The sequence below is a fragment of the Athene cunicularia genome, assembly GCF_003259725.1.
Source record: "Athene cunicularia isolate RWA chromosome 5 unlocalized genomic scaffold, athCun1 chr5_part1, whole genome shotgun sequence".
Lineage (NCBI taxonomy): Eukaryota > Metazoa > Chordata > Aves > Strigiformes > Strigidae > Athene > Athene cunicularia.
The window spans coordinates 28,873,396-28,897,099 of record NW_020799101.1 but is presented as its reverse complement, the minus strand read 5'-3'; the positions used below and the strand labels follow the sequence as shown (position 1 = coordinate 28,897,099).

The following is a 23,704-nucleotide window of genomic DNA, read 5'->3' as shown; positions in this document are numbered from 1 at the left end:
GAAAATTGGTGGGTACTGTTTTGTGTGCAATTCCCAAGTATATTTTAAAAACAACATTGAATTTTTATAACCAAATTATATTTTCAGCTAACAGGGAGTTGGGGAGGGATGAATAATAGAATGATTGACAAATCTTTTAGGGCCTGATTTTACAAGATGCTGCGCACCTCCTGATTGCTGCCAATCACTTTCATTTCCTTTCAGTTGATCTGAGAACATATGGCATTATTCAGATGGTGCTGAGCACCTTCAATCACAGTCCTCATAATGCCACAACATCCTCATTCTGTGAGAATTGCTGTTGACATTTTAAATTGGAGGGTTATTTGGTCTTTGTCTGGACAAACTCCCAGCTGATAGAAATGGATGTTCTGCCTGAGGAAGGACGGCAACAGTAAACAATACATAATCAATTTTATAAACACTATTGTATATATGCAAACTATGTGAAGTATCAATTTGGTTCATAAAATTCTTTACCTCTTCCACTTTTATTTTATGGGAAAAAGAATTCCATTCTTATGGAGAACTGAAGTTTAGTTTACTCTCAGTGCAAATTTTGAAAAGTGGAAACTCTGGATGTTATGTGCACAAGGCAGTTGATTTAAAGAGATCAGAAAGATGTTTGATTTAAAAATAAAAGAAGAAAAATAAATTTCAACATACTGATTTGTCCTGCATTACAGTTACCTGTAGAGAACCTCTAGTCATGTCTATCTGTTTTTGATGCCTCTACAGAATAACTGTCCAGCATCCTCTGCCCAACCAATCAGAATGTAGGAAAATCTACCGATATGACGGAATCTACTGTGAATCTACCTACCAGAAGTATGTTGAAATCTGTGTGAGTCTTGCCTCTAGCTCGTGCATTTAGTGCTCGTGCTCTCCCGCTATTCAGAAATTACACGTGTGTTGAAACCGTACACTTCTGCTTGTGTGCAAAACCTCTACAGCAGGGACAGAAATATGTTGTTTAATTCTTTGGGATTGTGCTCTAAAAGCTAAAAAACAAATAAAAACCCTAAGACTTTACTAAATCTCTTAGGTATGCTTCTGTATAGTGTAATAAATAAGAATGTATATACTAGAAAATGTAGGCAAAATGTATTGCACAGGTGCTTCACATCTTAGGGATTTGAAAGGTGTGTTATGTATAAATTAGCTGTCACTTTTTTCAGTTGTGTAATGGAATGATGAGCTGTAATTTGCATAATCCTTTAAGAAGTCAAATTATACTGTCATGTAGCAGACTTAACATGCTAGCCTGGATTTCATAGCTTTGCAGCTAATTAGTATGTACCTTACAGGACAGTTAAATTGAAGTTGAGTCCTCTTGCTTTCCAGTCGTTTGCCTTTGTCCATTGCCCTAACAGAGCCCGCTTTTGCGCTTAACTCAAGATCTTTACCGGTGCTTCTGACAAAAATGCTATTGCCGTGGGCAAGGCAAATGTAATGTGCTTGACTTCTGTTACTTTTGCAATCAGTGAAGTTTCTATTTTACTGTAGTAAGGATTAAATAATCTATGTCTACATAGAATTGAAAAGTATATATTTGGCAGGTGTATTGTAGATGATTTTGTATTTATATATTGCAAATGCATTATGAATTTTCTGTTATCTCGTTGGATTTTTAAACTGCTTTCTGTCACTTAGTGTTTACTTTTCACACTCCAGCTATATTTTTGTTTTGTATCCCAGTGATACCATTATCATCTTGTGTATAACATACTTCATCTTTCAAAAACCCCTTAGCTTCTAAAAATCAGTGGTACTCTGCATTGCAACAAAATGTTTCTTTGGCAAGGCAGTCATGCTCATTGTAATTTTTTTAGGTCATATTCTCTCATCCCCTCTTTTATTCCATAACCTGCTGCTTGTTTCCTATATCTTTTCTTTTAGTAATAGGCACAACTACATCAGTAAAAGCTGTTATTTCAGTGTAAATGAAGAGTATGATTTTTGGTTTACAGAAGTGAGAGGAAAAGAGAAATCTAGATTCATTAATTTACAGCATCAATGTAACTTGGTGAGCCAAAATGTTAATCTGCCTCTTGCTTGGCTTATTTGGAAATGACTACTATTGGTGTGAGATATGATTTATTCATGATTTTACATTGATTTATAAATATTTCTTGCACTCTTCGAGTTTTTGATGTATTTTCTCTTCTGTCTAAATAACGGCAGTGTCCAGGGTAACTGAAGCAGACTAGAATCTAGCAGGGTTTGGATGTGACCATAGAACTTCAGTTGTTTAACTTCTCTTGTAACAAGTTCAGTAAGTGTAAATATGTATTCATTTGTTTAAATGTATAAAGCAGCTTTATTATGTGCTATTTATGTCAGTTTTTAGAAAATCCTCAAGATTTTGAAACTTTGTGGAGATAAGAAATCTTGTCACAGTTTGCCATGAGTTAAATGGAGCAATGGCTTCACTCTGAATGCTGCAACATAGTTGATTATCTGAACTTTTAAAATTAGGCAGAATTTGTAGTTAAAAACAGCTACCTGTGCTGACCACAAAATGGAATAAAGATGTTCACTTACAAGTAGGTAAGTAAGTGAAAATAGGCATTGGCTAAATAGCTTTCACAAAAGGCAAAATCCAGAAATCAGACTGGTGATGAAACGTTGTTAGTTTTGACACCTGTTTTGTCATTCCTGAAATGTGAATTTTGAAGTAATATAGCCCAGTTCACCTCACTTGTATTTCTTCCACACTATTTAAGTTCTGAGGCATTCTTTCTGTCTTCTTCCCAATGGATGTTTTTGGTAATTTATTAGAAATTTATTTCCAATGGTAGAAGAAGAAGTTACTGAAAACTTCTCACTAAACGAGATAAAAAAAAAAATCAAGCTATTTTCCTGACATTTTTAAAGCTTATACTTTAGTGCTACCAGAAATACAAACATTTGGTACTGGTTGTTCATGTGCATCACTTATGTAGGCTTAGTTTCTTCCCTGATTAGACTAGGGAAGGGAGAAAGCATGTTAAAACGCCACTGGTGGTCAACAGAAAGGGATGTGTGACCCTTCTTTTTACTGCAGGATAAATTCTGTGCTGGACACAAAATGGCTATCTTCTGAGAGTTAATGGAATTTTAAGGACTGGCTGTGCAGAGTAGGACAGGACACAGAATCATGGCTTTGGGAGATTGACTTTTTTCTCCAACTCATTTTAAAATTACAAGAGGTTTTATGTAGAGAGCCTACTCTGGATTTATGCTTAACCATGTATCTACTGAAGGTATTTTGTGTTAAGCTATTTAGCAGTTGAAATCGAGATATTCTGATCCTTTCTGTAAAACGTTGAAAGGATCAAACCATGACCTTCTACTCCAGAAACACTTCTCAGAAAACATCTGGGGAAGTAACCTTTTTAGTCAAATCTTAGTGCTAATACATATTAGAAATAACAGTTTGTGAGAGTTCTTAAAGGTAGTATGTTATAGTACTATATTAATTGATTAGTAAATACATTATAGTACTATAAAAAAATTGCAAAAAAGCTTTTTGCAACGTAAGTTCCTGAGGAGCTGGACTAATGATTATGTAAGCTAGTATATATAAAGTAGGCAAAATAGTAAAGGTTTTAATACAGATTCCTCTAGGCTATTTATGATCCTCTTGCAATTGAGTCTCATAGCTGCCACTAGATATCTTGCTTGAAACAGAGTGGAAGACATAATCTCAAAAGCTGTTGGCAAAAGAACATTTTTTTATTTCTAGCATCTCCCCACCCCCCTTGGTTGCCATGGGTCTGTGTTTTATGTGGCTGAGTATGTAAATATGCTTTTTAAAAAGCTCGAAAGTAAGCTTAAAAATAATTACAGATAGTTTCTGTGTTCAGTAGCAGTAGAGACGAACACAACAAGCATTCTTAAAAGATTTTACTATTGTGCTTTTGCAAGTAGATGACATGTCTCCAGCTATGGAGGTAAAACCAGAGAGGCCTGTCAGGTAGTGGCCTGGAATATGGCTGTCCATCAACTTCCTGAATATTGCCCCTTTCCTCTTCCAGTCCTCACAGCTGTAGTCAGGAATGTCCAGGCTCTTCTATTGTGATATCAAACAAGATTGACAATAAAAATCTTCCTTGTTCAGTTCTAGCTACTTTACTATAACCAAACTGCCAAGGTTTTTCCCTCTTGCCTAGGATTGAAAATCTTTTCTTCTGGCTGCTCAGACACCTATGGTTTGCACTCTTGTTCACCTTTATGGAGTGTCAAACAGTGAACAAAGCCCAGGTAGGTGATCTCCAGAGATAGCCCAAGAGGAGCACAGCTCCCTGCCCATGCTCCAGTTTTATTTGTTGCTAAATTACAAGGAGTAATGGTGTGTCAACAATAGGGGTTTTTTTGCTTGTCTGCAGGGGCGTCTCTGTTGTGTACAAGCAGAGGATATCTCAGTTTGTTTTTTTTTTTCTCAGCCTGGAAGTTATTCCATTCATAAAGTGGCCCTTCAGAGTATCACCTGGGTCATGAGGGGAAATTCTGTTTGGTGGCTGTTGTGTGCTGTCTCCAAAGCAAGGATGGAAGAATCATCTCTTCCTCATTTCTTCCTGTCCATATTAAGCAGACTTAAAGGTCATGTCTCTTTCTGGGATTGTAGAGAAGAGTTCTACAGTAAGGTATTTCTTCTGAAATCAAGAGCATGGAATAAATATGTAGGGAAAATGCCTCATTTAAATCCCAGAAATACAGCTCTGGTCTTATTAGCTCTTTTTTTTCCTTCATTTCTTTGCAAGTTGGAGAACTGAGCACAGAACAGAAGGCTCATTGATTTCAGTCTAAGTAGTGGAGCAATTTGTCTGGGAAGGTGTAGCTTGGTCATACACACATTCTCGTCCTGAGCCTGTAAATGCTCAAAACTGAATTTAACAGACCAAAATAAGCTCCCTTCAGACTATATGTTGACTCAAACCCATAAATATTTGTACAACTAAGAAAAGGAGGCACGAGGCTAAAACATTCTTGTCAGCCTCTAAGGTTTAAATTAAGACTTGTTTATTTATCAAATGGATAAAACAAAATCAGAATTGCTTTGTATACCCAAGAAATCTCATGGCCCTAGTAGAAAACACAAATGAGAATGTAAACCTTATAATGGACTAAATAGCACTCTCAGAGTTTCTAGTGGGGAATTCAACCAGATATAGAACATGGGAAGAAGGATTTCTTGGGGTTGTTGATGTGGTCTGCAGTGGTCATCACCACCTTAGTGTGGACAAAGCAGCAAAAAAGACCTGCAGAGGAGGAGGCAATGGGTGGATCTCCGTTTGGAACACTTTGTGAAAGTGGGTTAAAACCTCCTGTTGGCTCCTCTGCAGCTGGGTGTGCTGGTTCAAGGTCAGTGTAATCATTTAAGTGGCATAGAGAAGTTGATAATGGCTGAGAGAGGTCATTATCTTTTTCTGTCTTTTTGTTTCTTAGTTCTAGTGTTGCACATAAATTGACTTAGAAAGATGTAAGACTTTTCAGACTTTTTGTTTATATATCTGGACTCATCTGATATCATATAGCTGAGGAAAAGATACACTAGTCTGAAACAATTATTTTAGCTCTAGGAAAACCATGTAACATGTAGGACAACAGGGCTGTCATTGAAGCTAATGCTGTAGGGTACACAAGCTTATTTCCAGCAATGACTTCAGTATCCCATGTTTAGGGGTTAACCTAAGAGAACATACTGAAGAAGCTGCTATTTAAGTTGATCTACTCTAGTGAAACAGAAAGGAGACTCATCTTCTTGCACAGTGGATCTTTCTCTGGAGCAGTGTTCCCTCACTTCACATCTTGAGATTTCTCCTCGCGATGTGAATTTAGTAAGAGTATTTGAAGAAGGTTCTACACATCCTCTCTTCATAAATTTGACCTCTTCTTAGAAAATATCGAAAGCTAAAAACCTAATTCATTCTATATCAGCAAGGGGCAGAGAAGCCACCACTAACTCATGTAACAGGCCTTTTAATATAAATCACTCAAGTCTTACAGCCTCAGTGTGAGGCTGACTGGCAAAACTTTATCCCTGTTACAGATGCCTGTGTCTGCTCTCACTTTTGTGTAGCTTTAGGTATATCTGCTGGTTCTCTGTGTTGAGCTGTTCTGGATGTCTTTTACAGGAAGAAAAAAAGGAGTCTTTAACCAAGTTTAAAACACATCCAGAAGTGAGCCAATGTCTCCTTACACGTAAGATATGAGAGTGGGCTTTCTCTGGGTAAGAAAGGACATTAGCTGTGCCACTTTAAAATGATTAATGATCGCTGGCTAGCATTAAGTTGAACATCTAATCCTTGGCTGATTGGAGCATTTGAGAGAACAGCACTCAAAATTTTTCAATAACAGAAATTTTGTCATACTTATATTTCTATTATGACACACTTAGATGTTGCAGTCTTTCAAATTTTACTTTGAGATTAATGGAACGTAGCCAGAATAGAGAATAGGTGCAATGCATACATGTTACCTGAAAATCTTCCATTAAATAATCAAAGGCCATATCTAGGTTTACAAAATACTATTCAGTTCATAGTTCAATACAAATTTTGAAGATTCGTTTAAGCTTTGCAGTATCTATAATTGTAGTATCTATTCTGAGTTAAATCCTGAAGTGAATTTGGTATTGGTCAATTGACCAATTAGGTAATTACCTTTTGCTGTCTTGCACACAATCCGTGTTAAACTGTCTGGGTCTTCAGGTCCCTTAACCACACCCTTTCAGTAGAATATTATTCACAGTCTGCTAATTCCCTGTTAATATAGGTTTTTTGAAATTCTACAGAAAATTGGTTTTACATTTCATTTTCATTTCAGATATGAAGGGTTCCTTTTGTGTGTTTATTTTTGTGGGTATTTTGGTTTGGGTTGTGGGGTGGTTTCTGTTTTGTTTTGTTTGGTTTTTTGTTTTTTTTTTTTTTTGAGTCATGTTACTGGTTTCAGAAATGGATAGATCAATTCAAATTATCTGTGACTGAACTACTCTGTGTATTGAGCAAGGTTTCACTTTTCCCATGCTCTTTCAGTAAATCGCTGCTTTGCACAAATACAGAATCATTAATACCAAGTATATCCGAAATATCACTTGAGGAAACAATGAGCAAGATAACAAGTTCATCTGGTTTACTAACAATTTATATGATCATTCCACAACTTGGGGGAAGGGGAAATAATGATTCCTAAGGTATAAGGAGCTAGCTAAATACCTGCCCTGAAGCTCATGCAAGTGCCATGAATTGCAGCAACAAAGCTATCCTGGAGCATTTTAGGTATGCTTTTGAAAGGCAAAGTTCCAACTCTTTGCCATCTTTTGATTTAAAAGAACAATATAACAACAGTCTTGCAACTTCTGGTCCTTTTTAGAAGGAGAATGCTGATTATAAGAACTTTAGGTGAAAGAAAATCCTGCCTTTCTTTAGGTGAACTGTACTTAGTTCAAGTATTGTTACCTTATTTTTAGTCTGAAGTTTTTTAACTTTTATGTAGCAGAAACATATCAAATCCAGCATTAAGAAACTGAAAAGTCCTCCTTAAACATTCATGGCACTCCTCAGTTCTTTGGCCCCATTTAGATATTTGTAGACAGTAACCCAGTGATCGTTTATCTTCCTCTTTGACACAGGTTTCTCATTCCTAGCAGGGCAAGTTTTCCAGAATTTAAATGCTTCTTGTAGCTGTTTGATGTCTTCCTAGTTTGAATACTAGTATAGTCTATTAGTTGTTTCTGTGGTAGTGATCAGGGATCACAGATGTAAACTAGAACCATGTTGTTACGTGCTGTTTGAAATGGAAAGATTCTCTGTCTCAACATCAGTAGTGATTTATATAATCCTTTTCTATTGCTACTCCATGTTTACTGCCTTGTATGTCAAAGGATCTTTTTCGCTGCTCTAGCCAGGGTATTGCACTGTAGGCTAATATTAATTTGGTTATCCACCATCATCCATATGCCTCTTCCTAGGTTATTATATTGTCTTTGTTTGGAATCTGTGCTCTTAGTTACAAGATAGACAGCTTTGTGCTCAGCTGTGTTAAAACACATCTTATTCAGGTGAGCCCAGACTGCCATGCAATCTGTGGAACTGACAACTCCCTGGTATTTACCATTTTATTATCTTTTGTGTCATCTGCAAATTTTACTGGGAAGGATTTTATGTTTTCTTTCATATCGCTGATTTATTCTCCTGCACAGGTACTCCGTGGGGAATAAAGGGCTCAAGGAGTTCTTTCCCTGCATGGAGTGCTTGGGGTAGATCTAATCCATATTTCAGAGCTGCTGGTCATAATGGCTGGGAGCAGATTAGGGCTGCCGGCACTGATGAGTTGCAACCAAACGGGCAGTGAGTCATGAGCGCACTCTCTTTACTTGCAGCAGTACGAGATGGCTGCAGCCTTTCTTTAAAGTAATGTGAGGCTTGTTTTGCATAGCGATGCTGTTGAAATACAGAAGACAATTCTCCCCTGAAAATTTGTGTATCCGTAGTGATGACTAGTAGTGAATTCCCTTTTTTTTTAAGGAAAAGAAAAAGGCTGTTTCTGGAAACAAAACTAGATTATTTGTAAGTCATTAAGAAATTTAGTGAATGTGTTTATCAAAAAAGAAGGACAAAGAGGTCGTGTTTGGAAACCCTAAAATCTTTCATATTGGATTTCTTCGTAAATGGATGTTTTTAATTTCTTTTCCAAATGATGCTTTTATTTAGAACTAAAACAGCATTTCAAATGACTAGAAGATTAAATAATGAAGTCATCAAGCATAATGCTTTATTGAAAAATAAGTTCAGAGTTTACCAGTAATGAAGCTTTTGGATAACATTTTTGTCCCTTGTTTTTCTTCCACCCTGCAAAAGGATTTATTTGAGAAAACTTCAAAATTGTTCAGTGAAGATGTTTTGTTTTTTTTTTTTAAAGTTGGCTAATTAATAGACCCGTGCAACACTGTACCTTGTTTAGCTTTAAGGCTTATGTTGTTTAGCAATTTATTAATTCCCCACCCAGCCATAGTGCTTCATGATACAGAAGTGACACAACTCATGTTTTGCATCCAAATGCAGCAGTATCACTAAACTTCTGACATCTATGACAAAACTGCTGACTTTCTGCTAGAATTCCTTTATGACAGCGGTATCTGTAGTCAAAGTATTTACACCGATTTGCTTTCCCTTTAAGACAAATACTGCTCCAATTAAAACATGCAAGATTTAGCAAAGTCTCCATCACCTGCAACTGGTATACAGAAAACAACACTTGCATTACATTTTGTAAAATTAGTTTTTTTGTTGTACAACATTTTTGTCAGGTGTTTATGGTCTTGAAGTTCCACACACACATATATACATACATACACAAACACTTTTCAAAAGAAAATACAATAATTTTAGGGAAAAAGAGAATGGAAGTGCAAAGCATACTTCTACCTGAGCACAATAAGAAAGTGACAATTTTTAACTTGTGTTGGTTTTAGGTATAAAACAGTCCTGTGTCGTTTAAAAAAAACAACAAAGCAACAAAGAACAGCAAAACTGCAGTACTATATGAACAAAAAATTGTATAATTAAGACTTGCTCTTAATTTCTGGTAAACAGGGAGTAAATTTCTCGTAAATACCAAACAAAAAATCTGATCAACAAGAAGAAAAGATACAGTGTGTCACCCTTCAAAGTTTTCTTCTCATTGACTAACAGGGAGACTTACGAAAGTAGATACTTTTGCCTGTTACAGTTTCATTGAACTTTGTCTTACAGTTTCATAAGCAATGTTGGGTCTGTGCCATCTTTGAGATTGCAGACTGTGATGCAGAGTAGTTTAAGATGCTGTATCATGTACCATTTAATCAGGCTGCACTATTTAGAGTATGTGTTGTGTACTGGGAATAATTTGTGTGTAAAGTCTTTCCAGCTGCATCTATATAAAAGGTGAAATTCCCCTACCTCTGCACAAAAGTCAGCTAAATGGACTGTGGGGAATGGAGCAGCAGTTGAATGAATTAATTTCATGTAGCTGTCCATAGCTGGCTGTGACACTGCAGTGTGCTTCCTCCACAGCTGACTCGCAGCCAGGGCCCCTACACATCTTTGTGCAGTTTTTGGGCTGCTGAATTTTTATGCATTGATCAATTGTACACTTGTCTAGAAGTGTCCTGTATAGTTTTCCACCCCCTTGCTAAATTCTAGTGACTCACTCACATGCCTAGGGCAGTAGCTCCATAAGCGTCTTGACTGCAGTGGACTTTGTGAACTATTATTATCATCTTTGCTACCTCTAAGATTGGAGGTCATCACAGCGTTAGGGCAGGGAACTGTCCCCTCCTTCTGCATATCCTTTCATGTAAGCTACTATACCTGCTGCTTCATGTGGCTGGGGGAGAGGGGCTACTGTCCATTGCCCCTTGCCCCAGGGGAAAATCTGCCCTTTCTGAGAGTACTCTCTGCTGGCGATTCTCAGTGATACACATATAGACAGTGCAGGCAAAGGGAGGCAGCACAAAGGTTTTCAAGCTGTACAATGGCTTGTGTAACCGGTCACGCTGCAGGGTGCAAGGAGTCAGGCAGCCTGTTAGTCCTGGGATATCTGGAAGCACCCCAGGGTCACAGGCGCTCCATAGGCAGTCTGTCATCTATATAATCGATGACCAGTACTGATCAATGTATTGATCATAACTGTGCTTTGGCCTAGTATATACTGTGGCTTTCTCTAGCGGTATTTTCTTTGCCCTGAGAATGCTGCCATGCTCTATATTTTGAGCTGGATATTATACTAAAAAGGACATACATATTTTGCTTACTTGGCAAGTTGAATTGTGAGTTTTTTGTTAGTAAGGCTAGAAAATGATCAAAATATTTTGAGTGAAATACTGCGCTAAGATTAAGAGCAGAATACAAGCCAAGCCTATAATATATTTTGGTATGGCTTGGTCAGCTGGAGGTATTTAAGTGGTGTAGAATCCCACTTGGACAAAGCTGCATCAGCAGAAACCTCTACAGCAGATGCTATTTTACTTGCAGAACTGTTCTTTTACTGATATTGTTTGTTTTGCTAATAAATACTAATCCTGTGTGATTCCAAAGCAGGCCTTTGCTGATACAGCTGATTACGTGCTTAGTGCTTTGCCACAGTGGCGTACCAAGATTGTTCTGTTGGCAAAATGCTCTTAATGCAGACCTCATCTGATTTTAGTAATTCACTTTTCCTGATTTCAAAGCTCGACAAAATAAGACTCCTATTGTAGAATCTGAAGGGACATTAGTTGTTCCATGACTCTGTAGTGAATAGTCATTGGGATAAAAAGACTCAAGAGCTGTACTGCATTTAAAAATCAATCCTATTTTTCATAATATGATTGGGTTTTTTTCATTTGAGTTATTCTTGTTGTAGACTTGAATTAAGGGTGAGAAACAATCTTCTGAGTTGCTTCACATGTTTCACATACTTCACTTTTGGTCTTTGTAGAATCCTGCTGATGGTGTGATTTGCCTGATTAATTGTGACAGTGCTAAATCTCACATGGTTGAGCTCCTTTGCCTTGAAATCAAATGATGTAAATGAAAACTTTCCAGAAATATTCTGAGCTTTTTCACCCCCTCAAAAATCTCTCAACCAGAATTGAAGTGAGAGGCCTGGTGATCATAACCTAGTCAGGCACAGTGTCTTGCTGCATGCTTTGGGCAACACCTAGATCTTATGCTCAAGAGATCATTTTATGGTTATCATAGCAGGAGACCTTCTTGCTTCCAAGGGTAGCAGCATGCTTTTAGAATTGCTGCATTGCTACTTCATTACTGGTGATGGTTATGTTACATGCTGGACCCAGTGTGACAGAGACAGGCAGTTCTGATTCATATCACCCCTGGGGAGCATCAGGCATGTATCCAGACCATGCATCAGCATCAGTGGTAACTGTGGCACTGAAATTGCTAGAAAAGGCATGGAATCAGGTGATCATCCATAAAAGAGAAGTACTGAATGGCTGTGAAGTTCACAACTGCTAGATTCATATCTTACGGGAGCATGGTACTGTGTAACAGGCAAAATCTGTTAAGTTTACTAAACAGGTTAAGGCAACTTCATTAGATAAGGTTTTTCCATTGTTGATGTTGGCTTATTTTTACTTCACCTCCTCCCTTGCCAATTATAAACAGATCTTTTGTGAGCTGTTAAAGGAAGAGCAAATGAACTGCTCCAGGCCTAGCTTGTCTTGTGGAGTTTAAACTGAAATTTAATTATTGACACGGTCATTAAATGGAATGAAATACATTCCAGAATGTCAAAAACTACATTAACTTTTCTGACTTTCGTACATTCCGAATTTTTACATTTCTCTTGTTTAGATACTTTGCATTCCTGCTGCAATGCCTACTTCATAAGTTAGTCCAAGCAATGAACTAGTCATCCTTCACCCTAGTTTACACCAGATATGATCTATGTTAGGTTGAAAACCAGGAATAGATCTTCTGCTTTAATTTGAGGGAGACTCTGCTCTTAGAACCTTTTAAGAATTTATAAGAAAGGTGACTAAATGTCATGTTTTACGGATGTTCAGATAATTTTTATATGGGAATTGGCTGACCCTGCAATGCACTGGCTTTTATTAGGATAAGTGCCCTTTTCCTCAGCAACAGTTTAAGGCGGCTTGTAGAGCCTCCTCACCTGGGTGCTTTATAAAGGTGCTAGCCATACAGTTCTTGCGAGCATCTAAGTACAAGGACTTGGTGGCATGGCAGCAGTGTGCTCATGGTTGCAAGTGGGGTTTTTCTTGTTTTCTTTTACTTGCTGCTGGAAAACACCAGTCTGTTCCATGTGGTATCACTACTGGCTGCCTGTGAACACTCTGTATCCATGTGCTATTAGGATGTTTGCAGTAGAGTGGAGTGTAGCAGAAAATGCTGTTCAATGTCAGAATGCAAAGGGGAAGTAGGGCTTTGTGAGGGCTCCTCTACTCTAAGAGTTTGTGCTGTGTGTTCCAAGTGTGTTTAGTCTAAAGGCATGGTGTAAAGCTTATCTGTTTACAAATATATGTTTGATAAGAGGTGATTTGGTGAAATGCATTAAAATTCATTTTGGTATATAGCTTTTTCTAGATAAACTTTTTTTTTTCTTTTTTAACTTTTCCTTGTGCTTATCTAGTTTGTAAATCTCAAAGTATGTAAGTGCTTACTGATGGTCATAGTACTCCTATTTGTACCCACAGTACCATATTTGTGACTTTGTAGGCTGGCTTGTTTCGATGACTGTTATGTCTATATATTTTGATTGACAGATAACTGAATTCAGCTTGGATGACTATATCTGGTGTATGCAAATATCAGCCCTTTATTGTTGTGTTTAATCAAAAAAATCTTACATCTGCATTAGAATGAAAAACATAGTTTGAGTTGATACGGGTGTTGCATATTGCACAAACGTATTAACATGACATTAAGAACAGAAAATTATTATATTTTAGGCCAAATGCAGTAGTAACTATAAACAGGCAATTACTTTTTTCCCTCCCTTCATGCTTGTGTTTTGATACTGAAATTCTCTCCACCACTAACCTGTATTCCTATTTATTCAACACTATCCCCATACCTTCCTCTGTTACTGCTTGTGCTCACTGTTCCTTAACCTCCAGTCCTAGAAAGGCGGGTACATTGTTCATTACAGCAGGCACACCAGCACTCTGTAGAGCTGTCGGGAGCACTTGGATAGGTAGATCAGTGCCCGATACTGGTTTTAATGTGCCCATCACTTCCAACAATGTTTCCCCTGGCTTGAGGCTTGTGTTTGGGAGACCACAGCATGCATTCCAGATGGCACTGCAAAGAGTGTCTGCCAGGAAAAAACAGGTAAATATAATGAAGCAGGGATGTAATTGGGGAACTGTATTGCGTAATTTGATTATGGTCTCAGATGCAAAGGACTCAAAAAATACTAGTTAAAACATAAATACTGGTGTTACAATGTTTATTTCCTGGTAGTAAACGATCCAGTCAAATATATGAAAATTTAGGTCAAAGCTGTGATTTACCTGGTGAAGAAAAATGTTGTGATAGAATGAACTATCGTTCTATTGCTTACAGATTTTTTTGGCATGTGGCTTTTTCAATGATGTATTTGAAAGCAGATTTAGAATATGAAAATCATGCTAATTTTTTATCCTCATTTTAGTCAGATAAAACCCCCTTAATTTTGTATATGTACAAGACAATTTTCTGAAAACAGGTTCTGCTATGTGATATCAATTTTTATAAGTGCTCGGTATGTGGGTGTTTTTTCTCTGAGCCTTTTTCTCTTTTTAACCCCCTTGCCAATGTCCCCACCTTCTTTTGAGAACGTTAAGAAAAAAGTCTGGATACCTTGAAAAAGTTTTTTTGTTTAGTCTTCTATGTCCTTAAAACCCAGGAAACTGCTTTCTGGCTCACTAGTATTTCTTGAAAATGCAAAGTGGTTTGACAAAAATTTTGTTTTCTTCCAAAGTAGTAGCCATACTGCTGGTTTTCAGTTCCTACCAAAGTAATCGGATGGCTTTTTCCAGAAATTGTTTTTCCAGTTGTCAGAGGAAGATTGGATTTAATATAAATTCAATAAGATCTACCTTCCTTGTGATGCATGGATCTTTATTAGATAGTAGCTGCTATTACCTTTAACTATTTCAGTTGCCGTAAGACTGGTCCCTCATTTGCCTTGTGCCTAGTGAGTATTCATGACTAACTCCTGAGTACATAAAATCCTGTCTAATTGGAACAGTAGCATTTTACATGTATTGCAGACTCTTTTCCTAGCTATATGTCACAATACAGTGTAAAATAAGTCTATATAAAATATCTATAGCATGTGGATCAAAGAATATTTGCAATGGAAGTTAGTTCACTGTAATTCAGAAATTCAGTGTAAATACCTAGTTATTTAGGATGATTACCCTCTGGATATGTGGCTCATATGGGGAGATGGATCATCATATGAGTCTGTAGCTTGCCCTAAGTAGCTAATTACATCTTCAGACAGGTATGAGTTTGGTTGTCACACTGGTGTGCATGTATATATATTCAGGGAAACAGAGACACGTACAACCGGAAAGATAAATCATTCCCATTTGATTCAGAGCATGCCTGTAGGAAGAGTGCTCAGCGCAGTAGAAAAAAAAGAGCACGTTAACTGTGAGTTTTTAAAACTGTGGAGCCAGAGACACTCAATCACTGGACTTGGGCTTGGGAGGGGTGAATGGATAACATGCTTACTGAGACAAATGAAACTTGTGCAAGGTGCAGGGTTCTTGGTTAGCTGACAGTCAGCTGAGGCAGAAGGAATGTGGCTGAAGAGAATAGCACAGGCAGAGGCTGACTGCTGTGGTGCTGAGGGAGGAGGCATATGTGAAGGAGAGCCCTGCAGTCCTCAGAGGGCACTGCTTGAAGCCCAAACAATTTTCATGGGTGATGGGGAAACTGGAGAGCCGTATTGTCTAAAGCTTTGTGTGCCAGTGAAAGTAAAGGGTACTTTTTTTTGGAACCCGTGGAAAAATCTGTGTAACTTTTACTTCAACTTTTAAATATACTGGAAGGGGTGAGCTCAAAACCACAGGGGTTAGAGCTTTTTGCTTTTGATGGCTGGAGAACAAGGCCAGCATTGTCTTGCAGGAATAAAGTAGGCTGTTGTGGAGGGGGAACCAGGAAAGCCCATGCCTAGTTGTTGTGACAGGGTAATCGTGAAAGACAGTGATGCAGTTTTCTCAGACTAGAGGAGGCTTAAAAGCTCATGGACATAGTGAAACCCAAACACAACAGCTAGGTGAGTGGAAAGGAGTCTTCCAAGGCTGCTATGGTGTTATGCATCAGAGCAGGAAGAACTATTGCGTGCTAGCTTACTGTTTAGATTTCACAGATTGGTCAGCTACACTGAACATGTGCTGACAGCAGCTGTAACATTTCTGGAGAAGAAAACAAGGCCTTTGAGTTCCATATCCATCTAGAAAATGCATATGGAGAGATTTAACCACTCTGTGCAAGTAGCTAATTGCATTATCAGTTGCCGAGCCCATCAGGACACAGCAGAGGAACACTTAATTGAAACACTTTGGTGCATCTTACATAATCACAAGTGAAACTCTCTGGTTTGTGACTTCTCTGAGTTTGGGGATTTTTGCTGTGGGGTTTTTCCAGGGTTGTTCTGGATGAAGAAAGGTTTCTACATTGTGCAATGGAGTTTTCTTCCTTCCCTGAACAGCAAAAATGTAAGCCTTTGGCAAAAATGTTCAAATCTGACCCAAGACTACCACTTATTGTTATCAGATTTAAACACTAAGCTCACCTGTGTTTACTGCTGAGTGCTTTCATTTTAATGTCATGCCCATTATTACATCATTAATGGTCTTTTTATCTCATAAATATGTCCTGAATCTGCTTTTATCTCTCCTTACTATTGCTGGTAAACCTCATATTACTTCACCACTGTGGCACAGCTAACGCTCTTTTCCCTTGCTTAAGCCTACCGCAGTCTCTCTGGCCCTGCCGTCAATCACCAGCTGGATGCTGAGACAAATTTTTTATAGCAGCTTCTGTCAGTAAAGAGAAAATATTTTGAAAAAATCAGTCTAAAAGCTGAATGTCAGCCTGCTGAGTGGCCTGGTTAAACAGGAGAATTGACTCTGCCAAGTTTTTGTTGTTAAAAAAAAAGAAGTGGTTTGAGGTCTAGCCCAAATAATAAACAAAATAAGACTTCCTTGGCAACAACTCATAACTGCCTAGCTTACTAAAATTCTTAAGCATCTCCATGATAGTTTCTGTCCCCACCTTTCCAGTCCTTGTAACGTGGAAGTTTTCAGTCTGTTCTGGGTGTCACTCAGAGGAATAGCAAAGAACTCGAGTAGCTCTGGACCCCCTGTAGTCCCATGTTTTGTGTTCTTTTTCGGCAAAAGCTAAATGACTGTAAAAGTGTGGTGTTTCTAAGGTTCAAAATCCTACAACAAGCAATACTCTGTTTTTGCAGGAAGTATTCCAAAAGAGATTCTGGATGTCCTGAACAATTGCACTTTGTCTTTATGTCCAGGGCAAAACATACTCAAAAGATTTAGATAGGCAAGAAGCTGCATACTTTTTAAAAACCACTTTGAAAAAGGATGTTGGAAGCACATGGCATAATGCATATTAAATCTTGTATTAGAAAGCCACAAACCCCTTGTTGGGAAGTTGCATTGGTCTCTTGAGCCAGAGAATATTGCTGTCCTACAGATATATTGTTGGAAGCTGCCTTGAGAAGTGCAGCCCACTTGTTAGTTGATAAATAGAGATTAGAATCATCTACTAGGCTATTTTATGGTGCTTGTTAACAATATTTACCTTCCTAAATTGATTCAGTATAATCCTCACTATGGTTTTACCTCATTTCTGGAAGACATACAGATAATGTGGTACTTATATAAAGTCTTGCATGTCACTTAAAACCGTCTGTATTTCCTTAGTTGAATTGTGCAGCAGGATTATATTAACATAGATTTTGGAATATTTGAGTTCCCATAGGGTATGGTGTGTGGTTGATATGACATGACTTCCCTTCAACAGTTGTTTTAACAAGATATCCTTCATATGAAATATACTAGGCTGAAAGGCATAACTGAGTGTTCAAGTAAGAAACACTGTTGGCAAAATTCTTCACTTTCATCTTTATCTGATTAATTCAAGGCTGAATGTTACAGAGAAAGTATTTTTAACCTAGCAGAGTATTTGGTATGTTTATTTAAAAAAAAAAAAACCAACAAAAAAACCCAACCAAAAAACCCCTCAACAAACCAAAAACCAAAGCAAAAGACTTCACCCTCCAAAAAAACCCCTTTCATATTTAGTACAAGATCATTTTTAATAAATTGCTAAATGTATGTGCATTTACTCTAGTTGAAATCCATACTGCTTAAAATATCTTCTCACTCTTAAATTGCTTTAATAATACATTAATTAACACTTCTGTAGTACTTGGGCATATTTAACACACAAGATAATTTACAGTTCCAAATATTTTAAACTGTGTATTAAAAGACTAGCATTAGTGAACAGAAAATACACTATGTGAATATAGCATTAAATGCTAAACATATAATTTACATGTAGTTCGGTCTTTAATTTATAAAAAATAGATATACTTTAATGTCTTGATAATACTGCTAATGTTGTTTGAATTACTATTAACATTTTTCCAAATTCCTACTGATGGTTTATTCTTTTTATTGGTAATGTGCAGAGACTTAATTTCTAATAATACCAATACTTGACTTTTGGTTTGTATAGACAATTAATTTCTGATTTTATGGCAACATAAACTATTTTAATTTTTAACTTTTTTTTTTTTTCCTTGCAGAGGGCTTTTTGTGTTGACTGAAAAATATTCAGCCAAATTAATATCTGAAAATTCATTTCTGTATATTTGCATCAAAAGGCTTTGACTGACCATGTACTTGAGAACCAATTTCAGATATAGACAGATTTTTACTGTCTCTTGACTTTATGCTGCAGGGAAAAGCTTACTACATGAGGGTACTAAATGGCTTGAGGATTTGGTAATGGGATGTGGAGACCTTCACCTTTAGGTCACTAGTTTGAATGTAGCCCAGGTGGGTGGAAACTAAAACCCATTATCATCTGATGGCTCCTGGATGGCCTGTGTGAAATGAGTTGGTGGTCCCAGTCAACTTCCTAGTAGAAAGATGTCAATATGACAGAAACAGCATCACAGTTCTTGCAGACTGGGACCCTTGCTGGAACTCCTTACAGAAAAATCAGTAGCTGGAGTGGGTTTGGGCACTGAATTGTCCTCTGCACCTCAAGTGGTTTGTGTAGGACAGGCAAGAAGCATAATTGTGTAGCAGAAGAGAGAAACCATTGGCACTTGCTAGGCCAGATCTGGCTTCTAAGTACACTTGCAGAGTTGTTTAGCTATGTTTGGCTCCCACTATTGTTGCTTACAAGGTACTTCAGAGAAGTGCTGCATGCTCCTTATAAATAAGTGGAAGTTATGGGAAAAAAACACCCCTGCCCCCCTGAGAACTTTTTACATTAGTTAATACAAAGTCTGGAGAGGCTATAATCCTGGTTGAATTTTTCTAGTTCACTGTCAAACTAGCTGACTGGATCTCTCAGCTCTTCTGCATGTAGTTTTGCCACCAGTCTCTATTTGCTTTAGTGATCCTGGTACTAGAGGAGGCAAGTAATATATGTTAGATTATTGTCAGAGGCAGTGAAAGCTATTAATTGTAATCACTGTACAAAAATCAATGCCAAAATCTAATTGTCGTGGGGAATGGCAAGGCATGTACTGTTTTCCAACCCACAGAGAATTGCTCTCTTATTATAGCTTTTATGTGTAGGGGCTTGTGTGTCTGTCTCCACTGTGGTCCTGATTAGCTCATGAAACTCACCTGGCCAGATATAAATGCAGTCTCATCAGGCACACTCTTCTGTTTTGCTTAGGAAGTTGAAGGAGGTCCCTTTGTCCTTAGAGTCTTCTGAAAAGCCAGCCTGTGAGATTACTAGTCCCAACTACTATACGTCACTCCCACACACCCCACACCCCCAATTATTTTTTATATGTGGGCCAAGGTGACACACCCCTAATAAGAAAGACCACGTTCCCACCAGGTTATGGATATCTGCAGTTACACTCTCATCTGCTGGGCATAACCTTATCAGTCAGAGATGATATTTGATCCTAGGAAAGTCATGGGAACAGAGTGGCTGGGGTATTTCACCAGTTAGACTGAAATCCACTTCACTTCCTGCAATTTTTGATGTCTCATGATTATAGCAAGATGATGTTGGTGTTTCAGCTTCATTCACATGCCTCAGACTTGGGCTGGGCATTAGGGCACACTGGTGCTCGGATGGAATTGCTTTAGGACAGAGACAGAAGCACATGTCATGTTTCTCATAAATTTCAAGCAAATATTTATTTTTCTTTAAAACACAGTAGCCCCTTTTCAGATAAGTTGAACGGTGAATTAACTAATATTAAGCTGCTGGGAAACTTTCTGCTGGATGTGTTAGATTTTGTGTTTTTAAATATACAAATATAAAGGGTTTATAGTCGATATCCAATGAACCTATATAACTTCGCATATTCTGTATGCGTTCTCCCTAACAAAAAAATCAGATGTATAACATTAGGCTGAATATCCTCACTTCCTCAGATATCTGGTGAGAATTTAAAGATCTTCAGTTACTTGAATTTGCTCTGTTTAAGTTAGTAATGCATGTTTGCAGTGAACACTGTTTACAAAATTGCTGGAGGATTTTTGTTTTCTTTGAGAATGGTTAATGAAATAAGTTCTAAATGCAGTATATGTTACTGTTTTAAAAGAACATTGGCATACAATAGGGAAATAATAATAATTTATTATACCTGCATCTATTTTGAGATCAGTAAGTATCAAAGTTTTAATGAAAGCACCCACAAAGCTTGTGTATTGTGCAATATAAGATGCTGACCAATTTGAATGTTCCGTTAAAGCATTATGATGAAAACAAAATTACAGGAGGCTTGAACTGAATATTATCTTTTCAACACTAATGGCAAAAAAAAAAAAAAATTGGATTCATTTATTATATAGCATTCCTTATTAGCTGAATTTCTAATTAATGACATATTTAACCAGATCTAGTTAGTCATAGGGGTTTTTGTTAGGTTTTTTAATGAAATAAAAGCAGTTATATTTGACAAAAGGAACTCTGTAATAGTTTCTAATATTATATCTATTATTAATATTATATCTATTGATTCTGTATGAAATGTTTGTGCATATTTACTTCAGTGACTGTTTTTTTGGCATGGGTAGTTGCAGTTTGTACTTAACAGAAATCTTTCTATCAATTTGCTTTTTCTTCCATGTCTTTTCAAAACACCTAAACCTAGTGCTGTAACTATGGATGATGATCTAGGGACTGCAGGAGTTAGACAAGTCACAGTAGAGGTTTGTAACTTCTTTTAATTTGCTAATCCATGCATGGAACAACATTTCCAGCATTACCCAGAGATTAAGCCCCAGGGCCAAGGGCAGGGCCTCAATTTGAGTTTGCTAGTGATAGGCATACTGTGGTTAGAACTAGGTCTCTGCTGTGGACAATACCAAGCCTTTTCGATTTAAATTTCAGTAATAGTAGCAAAATATCAAGCATGGAGCACATGAATTAAAGAAAACACCACCCTGTCTTTGAATTCAGTCATTTTCCTGGGTAAAGTATATGCTGTAATATTGCAGAACAAAAAATAATGTTCCTTTTTTTCAGAAGTGGAAAGAAATATAAATAAATGGAGTATGTTAATTTTATGCAAAATATTTATTTCTGAGGGTGTGATTATTAATGAGCAAAGAACAAAAAAGATAATGATTTTTGTGTAGATGATTTGCATTAATGTTTAGCAATGTAATAAGTACTGCACTTCAACACAGTTTTTTAATAGATTTTTATTTACTCTGATTAACTAGTAATTCATTCACATTAAGTTAGCTGTTTTTAATGTAGGTCACAGGAATGGTAATCACTTTATTTGTTGCTAGTAACTTTAGGAGAGTGAAAAGATTTTGGAGCTGTAGATTCAAAGTGTAACAATATTTCATGTAATAAATAGACACTAGTTTATTACAATACATCATAAATCATCTTAAAATGGGAAAAAACATACATGGTAGCATTCAGATTTTTTTTTAAACTACCTTCCCTTTTAAGAATAATTTTTTGTTTTAAAGGAATATATATATATATATACACACAGACACACACAAAGATTTTTCTGAATTCAGAACTTTTAGAAAGAACTCTTCACTCGCGTTAATTTCTATGAGGTGAAAGGAGTACATAGCTCAGTCAGACTAAATACAAATAGAATAGCCACTCCTAATCACTGCCTTTATTATTTTTTGGGATAACATATGTTATGTGGTCATCTCTTACTGCTCTATGTATGATGAATGTAATTGTGCAGCTAATTTCCCTCCTGTTAAATTCCCTCCAGTGCCATTTTTTAAGAAGGTAACAAAAATATTGCAATGCGCTTAACCAAAAGGAAGCTGTTATAGTATCTACATCCAAATAGATGACGCAGGGGTGGTGAGCCTTGTATGAACTCCAGAAGATTAACTAATAGGGAAGACAAATTGAAGAACAATTTAATGAGTCTGGGAGGTCTTGAATTCTCACTATTCTGTAGAAGTGCTTCATCCCAGTACAGAAGAGTCAAAAGAAGGAGCATGTCTGCCTTACTAAGGTGATGTTTAAGAGGAAGGTCCTATTCCTGCATGTTATATCTACCTGTGAATCCAGTTAGCTTTGCTATGAGTGCTGTACATAGAAAGATTGCAGAATCTGCCAGGGTGTAGACTTTGTATTAGAGTTACATAGTCATATCCTGTAGCTAGGTAGAGGTAGGTATGGGATACCTTTGCTATAGTGCTCTCCTTTGTGGAGTCTTTGCTTTCATGTAGGCTCTTCTGTTATACTCAGATCCTAAGAAATATACAGCATTAAGCTCATGCATGTGTTTGGTTTGTTTCCTTTCATTTGAGTTTGAGGACAATGACTGCAGCTTTCCTTGTGGACATCTTTAACTTCTTTGGGATTATTAGGTACCGAACTAGTAGAGGCTCGTGGCAAATGGTACTATGGCTCCAAACTATGTAGTATTGCTGCTTAGCCATCAGTACCTTGAGGAATGGCAGTTCATAAAGGGTGTCCTGGAAGCTGTAAATCTCAATCTTTTGTCCACTCAGATTCTTTCTTAGAGAATATAGTTTCCTACAGTGCTATAAGATAAATCATATAAAATCACTGTGCAGTTATGATTTTCATTAAGTATAGTGCAAAAGGATGTTTTTCATCATCTCTTTCAATAATTGGTTATATATTTTTTTTTCTTGCAATATAACTCAATCTTTAACAGGCCTCTGATTTTATGGCAAATGTTATCTTAGGTCATAGAAAATATAAGGTATTGAGACACTGCATTTGTTAGTCCTTGGCATCAATATACATGCTGTTGCATGCTGAAGCTATCATCTCTATATCTATTTTGAAGGAGCCTAAAGTAAATACTTCAAGCTCAAAAAAACCCCTCAATGTTGACAGACATTAGCTTTTGCCTATGACTATCTCAGTATTTTAGGAATAGAATAGTATTAAACAACAAAGCAACTCTAGAGTGTTCAAAGCAAGATTTATTTAAATAGCTTCTTATTATGCTAACTGAAGCGAGTTTCATGCTGGTTTGCTGCATTAGTTGGGTGTTAAAACCCTTCTGACCACTTTATAATGATTATGAAGTCATACCTGTAATAAATAAGTTTTAGATCAGACTCAGTTGCGTCCATAATAAAACTTGTTTCCTTGCCTTTTAATGTTTGAAAGGTAGTAGTGCAGTATGTGTGTGGTCTGAGTATTTTGCAGACGTGATCTGCATTTAATCTGGGAAAATTAATTCCCTAAGCTGCTGGCAGGCAGCATGTACTTGTTAATTATTCAGGTGGATGACAAATGCAGAGCAGAGGTTCTCGCAAAGACAAAGTTTGTATGATGCATGTTTAGTAACTGATAGGCTTGACATTCTGTGGTGTCTTATTCAGTGCTAATCCTAATAAGCTGCCTGATGAGATGAACGCCTATCCTCCTGTCCTTTAGAGAGAGAAAACAGAGATTTGAAAGAACTTCATTATAGCAATAAATCCCATACTTTCTATTATTCCTGGTGAAAAGAGATCTTG

General features: G+C 37.1%; 1 protein-coding gene across 1 annotated transcript in view; it reads left to right on the top strand.

Annotated features, from left to right (window-relative positions):
- The first annotated feature begins 362 nt into the window (after window positions 1–362).
- NPAS3 (neuronal PAS domain protein 3) overlaps window positions 363–23,704 on the top strand; it is a 532,332-nt gene continuing 508,990 nt past the window's right edge. Inside the window, exons 1-2 of the mRNA XM_026849299.1 lie at window positions 363–394; window positions 739–828. Coding sequence (XP_026705100.1) covers window positions 363–394; window positions 739–828 — 122 coding nt within the window. The remainder of the gene's footprint in view (window positions 395–738; window positions 829–23,704) is intronic.